We start from the raw sequence: 14094 nt of genomic DNA, 5'->3' as shown, positions 1-14094 counted from the left end.
ATGAATTTTATACTTGCTAATGTTATAGTGTATAATTAAATACTTTTTAATATTTTCATTCCTTTAAAACACTTGAAATTCTTTAAAGTATCAATTGGTTTTAGTTCTATTGAGAATGCAGTCACATTCCATTGGGACAATTCTGTGCTTCACCGAAAATTTATCTGAAATGCATTTTTTTTCTTATTAGAATATTAGGATACTCTGGGAGTATCCCCTCCTTTTAGAATTACATATGATTAGATGTTTCCATTTTTTCCACCCATGTTTTTTTTCAGGTTACTTTGAGATCTTATTTTACCATGTTGGCAGCATTATCACATATATACTTATAAATATTTGGAATATGCTGTTTTGATAATATGCTGTAGTTACATATATTATTTCCTTGCAGAAATGCTTATGTATTTCTATATATATTTCTATTTCTCCTAGAAACTTAAGCCTATTTTCTTACCGCCACTTGATTTCCTTTCTCTTTTTGAATCTACTCTTTCATTAGAAGTTAGCCAAAAGGATAATAGTAGAAATGCCTTGTCTTCTTGGCAGTACTTTTGCCAAGCAAAAATTCTTAGCTGTGGAGGTGGTCTGAATTTTTTCCCTTAAGGCAAATGATGAAAACACTGGGTTATAATGCAATTTCAAGTTGGATAAATGTTTATCCTGTACATTTCTATTAGGACAAATGTTTTAAAGCAGGGGTCATCAAACTACAGTGCATGGACCTACCCCCTTTTTTGGTAAATAAATTTTTTTAAATACAGCCAGTCTTATTTGTTTACATATTGTCAATGGCTGTTTTCATTTTTTTCTTTTCTTTCTTTTTTAAAAGATTTTATTTATTTATTTGACAGAGAGAAAAAAGAGCACAAGTAGAGCAGCAGGGAGAGAGAGAAGCAGACTTCCTACTGAGCAGGGACCCTGGGTTCATGACCTGAGCTGGAGGCAGACACTTAACAGACTGAGCTATCTAGGCATCCCTGTTTTGATTTTCAACGGGCAATTGCGGAATTTTGACTTGTTGCAACAGACTATATAGATTGCAAACCTAAATTTTTATTGTCTGGGCTTTACGGGAAAAACTCTGCCTTCCTTTTAAAGTATGTGACCATCCCAAATTAACATTTAATTCCATTGAAAGAGCATGGATACTAAATATTGCTTTTTCTAAATTGGTATGATGAGAATTTGTATGTTTTTGATTAGTGAAAATTTAGTCTACAGACATTTATGTTGAGATGACCTTTTCAGTGTGGACAGTAGAGTTTTTGTGTCTATTTATATGATCTTTATGTAGAAATAGATAATTGGGAGAGGTAAGGTATCATTTAGTGTTAAATTATCACATACTCAGATACCTTGCTTAAGTAATACCCCAATAATTTGAACCCTTAAATTAAATTTGGAGACAGGAAGAAAACAAGTTAATACTGAATGGTTAGAAATTAAGTTATTAGAATGTGTGTGTGTGTGTGTGTGGGTTCATGTGTAGTATGAGGCAGGCATGTGGTTAACTTGCTCTTGTACCATTTGAATAGTTTTTCTTCCCCTCTGATTTATAATGCCACCTGTCTCATATTCTAAGTATTCATGTCTGTCTGGATCTGTTTCTGGGCTGTCTTCCGTGCTGTTGGTTTGTTTAAATTTAATATAGTTCTATTATCATAATGCTGAAGGAGGAGCTATCTCTTTACCTCCTTTGTGTGGTGTATGTGTGTGTGTAGATATTATTCATTCATATCACTGTGTGAGGATTTTATTTATTTATTTATTTAAAAGACTTTGTTTATTTATCCGAGAAAGAGAGGGAGAGAGTGAGCACAGGCAGACAGAATGGCAGGCAGAGGCAGAGGGAGAAGCAGGCTCCCTACTGAGCAAGGAGCCCGATGTGGGACTCGATCCCAGGACGCTGGGATCATGACCTGAGCCGAAGGCAGCTGCTTAACCAACTGAGCCACCCAGGCGTCCCACTGTGTGAGGATTTTAATACATTTATTTGTTCTAAATCTGTTCTAGAAGATTAACATAACTGTGAGTGCATGTCATTGATTTCTTTAGCTGTTGTGGCATTGGATTGCTTTGTGTGTTTTAGAATAGTGGTTTGTAAGATTATTTTGAATAGGGTCACTATCTATTTTACCACCTTTTCTCTCTCCAGCCCTTTTGCTCATCTGTTCTTGTCTAGTAGTTTTATAGTTAGCTTGTTCTGGCTTCTCTGGAGCTGTCTTATTTTGGCAATTTAGGGTTCCTGGGTGTTGATATTGGGCGATACAAAGTTATTTGTGTCAATTCTTATTTGCAGCTTCATGTTCAATTTTGACCTCTTTTCAAGAGTTGGAATTTTTTACTGTGTTACTGGTTTCAAGTGTTGAGTTTGGTAATGGTCTCCTCCCATACTTGGACCATTTTGAGTCCTCTTTATTCCTCACCTGCTTCAGTCAGCTCCTATACCTTGAGCATAACTGTATCTCTTCAGTTTGATTCACTGTTTGAACCTGGCTGAAATTTTTTCTTTTCTTTCTTTCTTTTTTTTTTTTTTTTAAACTTTATTGTTAGCATCACCCAGCCTCCAATGTTACCACTTAACCTAGTCTGCCATATTTTAGGAGCGTTAATCCTTATCTTTCTTTTTATTGGAAATCTAGTGGCTTCAGATATTGTCTCTATTAGGATGAGCCCCAAATCTTTAACTCTTGATTGCTCTTTTGATCTTGACCTATATACATGTTCAGTTCCCCTGTGGACATACATATTGGTGTTGATGTGCCTTCACCAGAAATGCTACATATCCAAAAATGATTCTACTATATATTTCTTCGGTCGTCTGGTGCTTGGAGTGCAGTGTCCTCCTGTATGCTTCATGGTCAAGCATCACTCTGCCCTGAAATTTTCAAAGCTCATTAGCATTACTTTGCAAAGTTAGAATAGAGATCTAGAAGTTCACCTTTTACTTTCTTAGACCGAGAAGATGGTAGTTTTGTTGACTGAATTAGAATGTAAAGGACAGAGGATTTTTTTTTTTTTTTGAAATGGGGGTAAGGGAAAAGGAACAGTCTTTTGCAGAGTTTATTTTATGTGTGTTGACTCTGAGGTGCAGGCATTTAAAAGCATTCTTATTGCTACTTCCCACATCATCTAATTTCTAAACGTTTATAATATCCTGTAAATTGTTGCTATCTCTGCTTTTGCTTTCTGTCACAACCAGAAGATTCTTCTTCCTGAAAGAAGTACTTTATTTTGTTAATCTTCCACTCCTAAGTTTCATTGACTAACCAATATGTAGAATAAAGTTCAAATTCCTGTAAGGAAGATACTCACAGTAGAGATCATTTACTCTAGCTTTCTATAGCCTCATGTTTTATTGTTCTCTACTTAACCTAAATTGGACTACTTATTCTCTTCAATAGGGACACATGATTTCTTCCTTACTACCTTTCTTGGTTCAGTGTCCCCCTTTTTTTTGTCCTGTAGTACACAGTCTTTTCACACCTCATGTTTTTCATGACATTTTTCTGGCTAAAACTCACTGTGATCAGTTCCTCCTCCAAAGATATTGTACTCAGCACTGTGCTGCTACTTGGCCCTTTTTTTTTCTTTTTTAAGGATTATTTATTTATTTATTTGATAGAGATATCAAGTAGTCAGAGAGGCAGGCAGGGAGAGAGGAGGAAGCAGGCTCCCCGCTGAGCAGAGAACCAGATGCGGCCAGATCCCAGGACCCTGAGACCATGACCTGAGCCGAAGGCAGAGGCATTAACCCACTAAGCCACACAGGCACCCCACTTGGCCTTTTTAATAGGGAGGAAGTAAAGCAACTATGGTTAGGATTATGTGATTTAATACCAGTGTGATTTTGAACCATTTAATCTCTTTATGCATTAGTTTCCTCATCTTTAAATGGAGATACTTTTGCATGGGGAATAGTGTCTAATTCATAGCGTTGTTCAGAGGATCAAGAGAGGTGAATGTAATGTCATTAGCAGTAGGTGACATTAGTAGAAGTCCCACAAAAAAATTTTTTTTTCCACTTGTCTTTTCCCCCTTTCTCTGCCTTTCTTCTTTTTCATTCTTCCTGCTTTTTGGTCTTCCTTTCAAGTTTAGGAAAGGGTTTATAGTAGGGGTTTTTCAGTCAGACAGAGCTGGGTGTTTATCGGAACTCAGTCACTTGCTATGTTTTTGAGCTTGGCACCTCTTAAGCTCTAATTTCCTCATCCTTAAAATACTTGAGGCCTGGCCTGGTGCATGTAGTAAGTATTCAAGAAAGGTCATTGTTGAGGGCGCCTGGGTGGCTCAGTGGGTTAAGCTGCTGCCTTCGGCTCAGGTCATGATCTCAGGGTCCTGGGATCGAGCCCTGCATCGGGCTCTCTGCTCAGCGGGGAGCCTGCTTCCTCCTCTCTCTCTGCCTGCCTCTCTGCCTACTTGTGATCTCTCTCTGTCAAATAAATAAATAAAATATTAAAAAAAAAAAAAAAAGAAAGGTCATTGTTGTTTCTTTGTGACACCTGTGATTGCTGACTAACCTACATTGCTTTTAACCTTTTTATGCATATAAGGATTGTTCCTCAGTTAGGGAAGTAAAGTACCTGGATAAGGGCCATCTATTTACACTAGTTATTTTCTCTCTAGGTGTCTAACCCATACATATACATTGATCAGGTCTTTTTGCTGAAGGAAGTTATATGTAAGAGAAGTAGTTTTATTAATCTATTCAAGTGAAGGGAAAAATTAGATAGTAGTATGTGTCTTTTTCCAGAATGCCTCTGTATATGCTTTTGTTCTTTCCTCTGTTGATTTCTGCCTATTTTACCTATCAAATATGAGTGGGTCTAACCAGTTCAATCCAGTGGCCTAAAAAGAGAGGAGGAAGAGGAGAGGTTGGCAATATAATACATGTCTAGTGATATGAGGGAAGGGGATGTCCTAGGCAATAATATAGGATAGATTTTTCCTTAAATGTGTTGCCGTTAACAAGCATAGTTTTCTGGTTGGGGCAGTATCTTGGGTTGGGTCTCTGTGTGTGTGTGTGTGTGTGTGTGTGTGTAAACAAGAACAAGTCTGGAGAAGAGATGGCTAATCTGGGGTAAATGGCTCTGGTCCTGTTATTTGAGTAGCGTGGATCTCAAACAGAAGACACGTTCCACCACACAGGTGTTTACAGTTAGTAGTGATGTCTTTAAATACATTATATGTTAATAAAAATAATTAGGAAAATAAAAAAAATGTGGCCTAATGAGTGTTTAGGTTTGGCTTGTCAGATTAGCTATTCCTCCTTTTTGGAGGATCAAGCAAAGGATTGTAAGGGGGCATCAACTTTCTTTTCTTGCCCAGCCCAACCTCTTATTCTCACACTTGATGGGCCAGAAGATGGATGCAGCCTCTTCTGTAGGTAAAGTTGGTGTGTGAAGAGATTGCGGGCATACATACCTTCTTGAATGTGCTAGGTACTTTTTTTAATGACTAAAATTAAGTTGATTAATATTGTTATCAGGGTAGAGGTGAGTCAGAGAGTCCCATTTTAAAGAAAAAAGATTTTATTTATTTATTTGACAGACAGAGAACACAAGTAAGCAGAGAGGCAGGTGGGGGGGGGGGAAGCAGGCTCCCTGCTGAGCAGAGAGCCTGATGTGGGGCTTGATCCCAGGACCCCGAGATCATGACCTGAGCCGAAGGCAGAGACTTAACCAACTGAGCCACCCAGGTGCCCCGAGATTCCCATTTTTATAATGAAAGTTAGTGAATGTGTTTTCCCTGGCTCTTTCTGGTGGTCTCCAAGTATCCCCCAGCTTTGGTGACTATTTGTGTGGTCTCTGAAAGTTCAGGTTTACTCTTAGAGATTCTTTATTGCATTTGACAATTGCTAGGGTACTTGCAACTGGAGAAGATAAAGGTGCATGTCCTGGGGCGCCTGGCTGGCTCAGTGGGTTAAAGCCTCTGCTTTTGGCTCAGGTCATGATCCCAGGGTCCTGGGATCTAGCCGCGCATTGGGCTCTCTGCTGAGCAGAGAGCCTGCTTCCTTTCCTCCCTCTCTGCCTGCCTCTCTGCCTAATTGTGATCTCTGTCAAATATATAAAAATTAAAAAAAAAAAAAAGGTGCATGTCCTTACGATGCCTGTAGTAGTCCATTTGCAAGACCCTCACTTTATATTTCAGTAGTTTTTGCTGACCAGAGCTTCCAGGTAAGCCACAGTCCTTTTCTGTTTATCTGCACACCACAAGGTTAAAGAGCATAAAGCACATCATTTCTTAGTTCTACCTTTCAATTTCTTTTCTTCAATTCTTTTCTTGCATTTTAACCTCTTTGTCTATTTTTAAACCAGGAGTTAGAATGATTCAGCCACCTGTTTTAAGTCATATCCTCAATCTTATTCATACCATCGTGAATCTGGGGGTTGATAGGTTTCAAGTTTTAATTGATTCCCTCTTATATGAGGGCTAAGGTGAAAAATATGCAGCCTGATCCTATGATCTGTCAGTATGAAAGTAATGGATCTATCTAAGTACAGTGTTTGCCACATTTTCCCTCTGTTAGGAACTTTTGTAAGGAAATGACATTCTTGCTTGTTTCATGAGGAGCAAAGGGCAGTATTTTCAGAAATAGCTATGCAGTCCCCAAGAGAAAACATTCTTTTGCCATGAAATATACTTACCAGACATTTTGGGAAAAATTGCAACCTAAATAAGAAAGATATAACTGTAATGTGTTTGGGGTTAAAAATTATCTCAAAATATTTTATCTAGTATTTTTGAGAATGGGGTTTCTTTTATTAGAAATTAGAGACTTTTTATGAAGTAAAATGTGTCTAAAGTGATCCATACTGGTTAGAAGCAGATGGTGAACTCCTAATGATGGAAGTAATTCCAGTTTTAATGGTAAATATTGTAATTCTTGTTTTGCTTTATTTTTAATGTAGTTGGGATAGGATTTGAATGGAAGCTGACTTATAATTGATAAAATTAAAATGTAGTTGAAATGAAAACATGTTCAAGTTATTAAAAGAATTACTTTCTAATTGTATATGCAACCCTTATTTCCTAACCATAATTAAGAATTGTTTGCATTTGTACATTTGGTAGTGTTTGTTTTATAGAATATATTCCTATGAGTATCATGATTAATGACTTTTAAAGCATACTAAAATTTTAGGTTTATTATAAATTTTTAAGCAAATTATTTAGTTTTGTTTTTAAATAATCAAAATGTGTAGTTTGTAGGAAGCTTTATTCACGGTTTTTTTCTCTTAAACTATTTGAAGTTCTATGTTTAGTCTATGCACTTTACCCTTTTTTGCTGTTAATAACTTTTACAAAATAAAAATAACTTGTTCTTTTACATTAAAATGTTTGTCATCTCATGTATGCCAGATTTATTGGACTGCAGTAGTTTTAGTGCATTTTGGCTGGAATGTTTATTATGACATCACTGTAATCTATATACAGTATGTGATTTCAGATGGTTTCAGTGTTAAATATTTTCATAATTATGCTAGTTTTGGCAGTTCACTTGGAACTTTTTCACATTTCTTTAATGAACATGTTTTACTTCTGGGCTTTTGAGACAACCATATGTTTCAAAAATTAATAGTGTGCTTTTAATGTTAACATTGTACAGAAGTGTATGACTAGAGACATTTTTAAGGATGTAAGCTGAACTAAAAGTAATTACAGTAAGGTTTTATTCACAGTAGTAGTCTTTTAGTATTTAGAGACGATAATATCCCCCAAAATAACAGAAGATGTCATTATAAAGATTGAATAGTGAAGTTTTGTGGAATGAAACACTGTGAAGTTTGTTTTACATTAACTTAAAATGAACATAAATTCATGTGAGAATTTTTTTCTTTATGATAGCAAATCTTTTACTTTCTCCTTGTATTGAAGTTTCAAACAAATATTTTTTGTTTTGCAATATATCACTAGCATCTGAAGCCATGTTATCTTGTAAAAGATTAATACAATTAATAATTGTTTTGTTCTCTTGGTATGATTAATACAATTAATAATTGTTTTGTTCTCTTGGTATGGTATTGAATAAGAATTTTTGTTGTCTAAAGGTCTTATTCTTATTCTAGTATCCTATTAGATTGGTAAATTTAGTGATTTTCCTTCTTAATCTTGAAATCTTATCTTCAAATATGTAAATATGTAAATATATCTTCAAATATGTAAAATAGAAAAACCGAATTCCTCTCCATTCTTGTGTTATAATTTTACTTTTGATTAATGAATTAAGAGGCACAGTACACTGTGAGTTATCCTTTGTATTGAAACCTTTTATTTTTCTTTCTTAAGAGAGGGTGAGGGTGAGGGAGAATCTTAAGCAGGCTCCACCCCCCCAGTGTAGGGCCTGACTCGGGGTTCCATCTCACAACCCTGAGATCATGACCTGAGCTGATATCAAGAGTCAGACACTTAGCCTACTGAACCACCAATGAACCCCTATATTTTTACTTTTGATCTTTCCTCATATCTTTTTTTCTTTTTAAAGATTTTATTTATTTGTCAGAGAGAGAACACAAGCAGGGGGATTGGGGATTGGCAGGCAGAGCAAGCAGAGGGAGAAACAGTCTCCCCGATGAGCAAGGAGCCTGATATGGGACTTGAGCCCAGCATCCTGAGATCATGACCTGAGCCAAAAGCAGCTGTTTAACTGATTGAGCCATCCAGGTGTCTGTCCTCATATGTATCTTTTCTTTTGGCAGAATGTACTCTTTTATCCCCAAAACAGGAATAAGAAGATGCTAGATGCTTTTATTTTATTTTATTTCCTCCCTGTATTGCTTGTCTTCTTGAAAGAGCAATTTATGTTTATTGTTTCCACTTTAATTGCTTTTTTACTCTTTGAACTATTTATTTACTGCTCCCACTCCTTTCTCTCTAGTAGAACTACTAAATCTCCTTTCTTATGTGTTATTGGCATCCTAATTACCAAATCTTGAAACATGACAAATAGAATGAAAACTGAGAACATCTTTTATAGTTCTTAATGTTAACCCATTTTTATTTTGCTGGTTCATGCCTGCAGCTTCAGTTCTTTCATCTTAAGCATTGCATACTTTGACTTCATTCAAGTAATCATTATTCCTTGTACATGCTACATACATATATGCTGTTTTGCTTTTGCTTACAGTTTCCCTCCATTTAGCCACCAATCTTAACCTAAAACATTCCTACATTCACTTTAGGAACCCGATCTCACTAGTTCTTTCTATTCCTAACTTAAATAAGAAGTACTCTGTAGAACTGGTTATATATGTTTTCAGTAGATTCTGAAATCTTTGAGGACCGGTATGAAATCTGATTTGTCTTTGTGTGTCCAACAAATTAGCACATATGAGTGTTATACAAACTTATTGAATCAAGGCAGGAAAAGAGTACTGTCTGCATTGAATATGTTTTGTTGAAGTTTTTGTTATTCATATCAAAGCCCAGTGAAACCTTTTATCTGATGTGGATAATAATTCAGTGAACAAAATTAAATAGGATGCAAAGGAGTCTAAGGATGATTAAGATTAATCATTGAGGTGATTAAGAAAACAGCTTGGAGGGCGCCTGAGTGGCTCAGTGGGTTAAGCCTCTGCCTTAGGCTCAGGTCATGATCTCAGGGTCCTGGGATCGAGGCCCACCTCGGGCTCTCTGCTTGGTGGGGAGCCTGCTTGCCCCTCTTTCTCTGCATGCCTCTCTGCCTACTTGTGATCTCTCTTTGTCAAATAAATAAATAAAATCTTAAAAAAAAAAAAAGAAAAGAAAACAGCTTGGATTCTTTTTTTTTTTAGAGGGAAGCGGGTTCCCCGCTTAGGGGAGCCCTATGTGGGGCTCGATCCCAGGACCCTGAGATCATGACCTGAGCCGAAGGCAGCGGCTTAACCCACTGAGCCACCCAGGCACCCCAACAGCTTGGATTCTTAATTTAACACACAAAATACTGAGGGCCTTAACATATAAGCAAAAAAATGGGGAAGAGTTGAGATCCTTTTTATTTATTATTATTATTATTATTTTAATATTATTTGGTGGGCAGCAAAACAAGGTTTATTGAGCAATAGAAAAGTGATAGTACAAAGCCCCCAAGGAGGCAACCCAAGAGAGTTGCCACCTGAGTTTCTAAGTCCAGGGGTTTTCATAGGCTTGCTGGAGGGCTGTTTTAAGCTGATTAACCCTCCCTGCATCTGTCATCCAATCAGATTTTTGTTACATGTCTCTGTCATTTGAGACAGGGTGGAGGGCTTCTTCCAGGGTGGTGTAAAATCCTTTTCAGGGTGGTTTCCTCTTAGGGTTGGGGCCTGTTTTCCTGCCTGCCTGCCTTCCAGCTATCTGTCCTTCCCCCATCTAAAGAGGTAACCCTGACTGCTGTTAGGGAAGAAGGGCAATGACAGTTGAAGCTACTTCCTGCTGGGGGATGGGGGGGCATTGGATGGGGTGGCAGTCAGGGTTCCTTTCATCCTGATCTGTCAAGGGGTTTCCTGTAGATGTCTGGTTTTGACCTCCATGTGAGGCTCCATCTGAACCACCAATTGTAGTTTGAGGACCTTTATTTGGTTAGTTGTCTTTAATGATGGTGGAGATCCCTGACGAGCCCCCAGGAATGTTACAGGATTTTTTCTCTGTCAGTGCCTGCAGTTCTTGGTCACGCTGCTTCAAAGAATGAAGAGATAGATCAGACAGAGTGGTGGGCAGTGAAGCAAGGTTTATTGAAGGATAGTAAAGTGATAGTACAAAGTTCCCAAGGAGGGAGGGGCCATGAGAGGGTTGCTCCCTTTCCATTTATTTTGTATTCAGATGGAGAGTGTTTAAAAATTTCCATTAGTCTTCTTTTGTGAAAGCCATATATAAGAATTTTTTTTGTGCCATCAAGTGGTTTGTTTAGATACCAACTCAAGAAAGGAAGAATTTGTGGTTTAAACTACTTGTTATTTTTAAATGCCATTCAAGAGTGAAAATAATAAGAATCGTTCAGTTATATAGATTTTTTTAGACCTAAAAAATCAGAGTCTTAGCTAATCAAATTTAGTAACCATAAATTGTATATATTCAACTAAAAAACCTTTCCTAATTCTTAAATGGTGGTTGATACTTGACTTTTCTATTTTTTTTTTTTTTTTTAAATAGGATGATCATGAAAGCTGTGGTTCTAATTCTACCAACCGTAGTGCTACTGAGAACACGAAATCATCAGTAAAACCTCGAAGAATTCAGCAGGCTGCTCCCACAGATCCTGATTTACCACCAGGTAATTTCTAATGAGCTTGGTAAAATCAAAATTTCATTTGTTATTAATCGTTGTTGTAACTTGTATACATACTTTCAGTATTTAGTGTCATAGAATACTTGGACTCTATGTGTATGTGCATTTCCTTCATGACATAAGAACGGATTGAGTCCAGAGCCCTCAAAAATGTCTTTCATTCAAATTTTGATGCTCTTTTGCTACAGGTTGTTTCTTAAGTTTCTTTCTTACATCCTGTCCAAGCAAAGACATGCCTCTGTTTTCTCAGTCACTCACTCTCACTTTTCCACCTTACCTAACAGGAGGACTAGTATCCTCTTTGTTCCCCTTGCTTCTTGATAAGTAGAAAAGACACTAGATTGTTCTGAGTTTCAGGAAACTATAGAAGTCACCAGCAGGATCATAGAATTTTGTAACCAGCTCTTTCATTTCCTGAAATTTTTATTTACCTGGAATAGTAGTGGCTTACAAAGAACAGTTCCTTAGTGACTATTTAATGAGGAAGAATAACATAATCATGACATGTCAGCTCTGTGGTCAGAGTGCATTAATGCCTTTTTACTGTTAGGAGGTTTTTTTTTTTTTTTTCTTAAAGATTTTATTTATTTATTTGAGAGAGAGCAAAAGAGCGAGCGAGTGAGCGAGCATGAGCAGGGGTGAAGAGCAGAGGGTGAAGCAGACTCCCTGGTGAAGCAGATGGTTAACTGAGCTACCAAGATGCCCCTACAGAGAAAGTTTTTATTACCAGTCTCATTGCAATATTTATTCTGCTTCTGATATGAATTATAAGGGATAAAGTGGCCCTGCCTTTGGTTTCAAGGTGTTTTTGTCCTGCATTTTTTTCAGGGCCTTGCTCCTCAGAGCGTGTCCCAAGGACCAGTAGCAGCAGAACCTGATATCTTGTTATAAATGCAGACTCTTGGGGCTTCTGGGTGGCTCAGTTGTTAGGAGTTATTTTATCAGTCACCTCTCTTTTGATTTTATTTATCAGTCATTTCTTTTCCTCAGAGGTATAGTTGACATTGGTACTTATTTGTTTTCTGTGCCATAAGTTTGTAGGCTTTCTGTTGGTTTTAACATGGTTAATTTTTGAAAGTCTTCTGGTACCATCTGCTGAGAGACTGGAGTTAGATAAATCATTTCATAGCCATCCTCCCTCAGGTATGTTCCAAGGTACATTTGAATTGAACATTTTAAACTAGCGTTATAGTGATGCTATTGCTGATGCTTTATGTTCTTCTGAACCTAACAAGTTTTGGTAATCCCTCTGGCTTTAAATAGATTAATTGCTATAGCTGGAGAAGGTGCCAGAAGAAGAAATTTTACTTCTGAATGTTTCTAATTCTCCTTAGAGTGGTGTGATTGTTCCAGAACGTTCTAAATTTTTTCTCACTACTTAACTCCTTAGGAAAAAATCCTTGGTGAATGAAAGTATAAATTAAACTGTAACTTGTTCTTATTTATTAAATGGGCAACCCCTTTACCTCTCCAAATTTCTGACTGCATATCCCTTCAAAACTACCTATACTAGCTCATTGTACTGAATTCTCTCCATCAGTATCCTGGCAAAGAATACTCGGTTTTAAGTTTAATTGTTGAGTCTTGTAACATTTCTTTCTCTTTTGAGAAATAAGATAAATTTAATGCTTTTGTCGGTTGTTGATTTCACAGATAAAAATCTATTGGCTAACCCACATGTACTCAAAACAGGTCCCAGACTTTTAAAAGATTCTTTAGAGCCTTTATTAGCATTTACACTGATAATTAGATTTGGGAAAATTGGTCTGTTTCGGGGGAGCATAAAGTATAAAACTATAAAAACATAAACGTAATAAAAAAAATCCTATTTTTAGAGGCATGAAACAGAACTGTATTCTTAACTACTTGAGGTAGCATTTGGATTAACATGTGCTTTCCTGCCTTACCTAACAGGAGGACTAGTATCCTCTTTTATGCCGACATAAATCACAGTGAAGGAGTTGATTTAGGAAGTAGTAACTGAACTTGTTGGGCAATTACTGGGAAGCAGAACAGTTAAAGTTAATCTTGCCAAAGGGGGAAAAAAAAGGATAATTTGAGACTCCAGCTGGATAATGGTAAATCATTTTATTTAAAGGTCGACTCATATGGTTATTTGAGGACTCCTTTCTGGCAACCTTATCCTGCCTGGAAACTACTATATTAAGGTCCTCCTATGGTAGAGATGAATTTCTGGTCTCAAAATTTTCTAGGGCAAAGATACAGCTGTGTTTACAATTTTGAAGTTTGAGCATTTACGTAGATCCAGAGATGCTTTTTGAGAACAGTTTTGGTTTTGCCAATAGTCATTTGTTCTACACCCTTGAAGGATGGGTGGCTCTTGCATATGAAAAGAATATAGGTCAATATCTGATATCCTCTTTCCAGTCTCTTTTCTTGATATCTAGAACAGTCTTTTATTAAATTATGGATTCTGACCAATTAGTGCACTGGAAGAGCAATTTAGTGGGTAATAGTTAGCATTTAAAATATATGGCAAAGAATATTTCCTGAGATTAAGAGTCTCTTATGAAACTGAGGGTTTCTGGGGGTGGGGAGGGAAAGGATAGGGTGGCTGGGTTATGGACATTGGGGAGGGTATGTGCTATGGTGAGTGCTGTGAATGGTGTAAGACTGATGACTCACCTGTACCCCTGAAGCAAATAATATATTATATGTTAGTAAAAAAAATAAAATATATGGCAAAGACTAGAAAACCTCCTAGCATAAAGGCATATAGTAAAGTTATTAGTAAAGAAACTTGTGGTTATATGTGCACTTGTGCTGGGTTACAATGTAATATTTCTTACTGGGAGAGAGGGTTCAAAATGGTTTGAATGTCATTTGAAGTA

The 14094-nt window shown here is 36.9% G+C and overlaps 1 protein-coding gene across 1 annotated transcript in view; it reads left to right on the top strand.

Moving 5' to 3' along the window:
- VPS13B (vacuolar protein sorting 13 homolog B) overlaps positions 1-14094 on the top strand; it is a 714200-nt gene that overhangs the window by 47187 nt on the left and 652919 nt on the right. Inside the window, exon 4 of the mRNA XM_082719962.1 lies at positions 11107-11227. Within this exon, the coding sequence (XP_082576088.1) occupies positions 11107-11227 (121 nt within the window). The remainder of the gene's footprint in view (positions 1-11106; positions 11228-14094) is intronic.

Source organism: Mustela nivalis (genome assembly GCF_964662115.1).
Source record: "Mustela nivalis genome assembly, chromosome: 2".
Lineage (NCBI taxonomy): Eukaryota > Metazoa > Chordata > Mammalia > Carnivora > Mustelidae > Mustela > Mustela nivalis.
The sequence above is the reverse complement of the archived record's forward strand: the minus strand, read 5'-3'. Positions and strand labels throughout refer to the sequence as shown.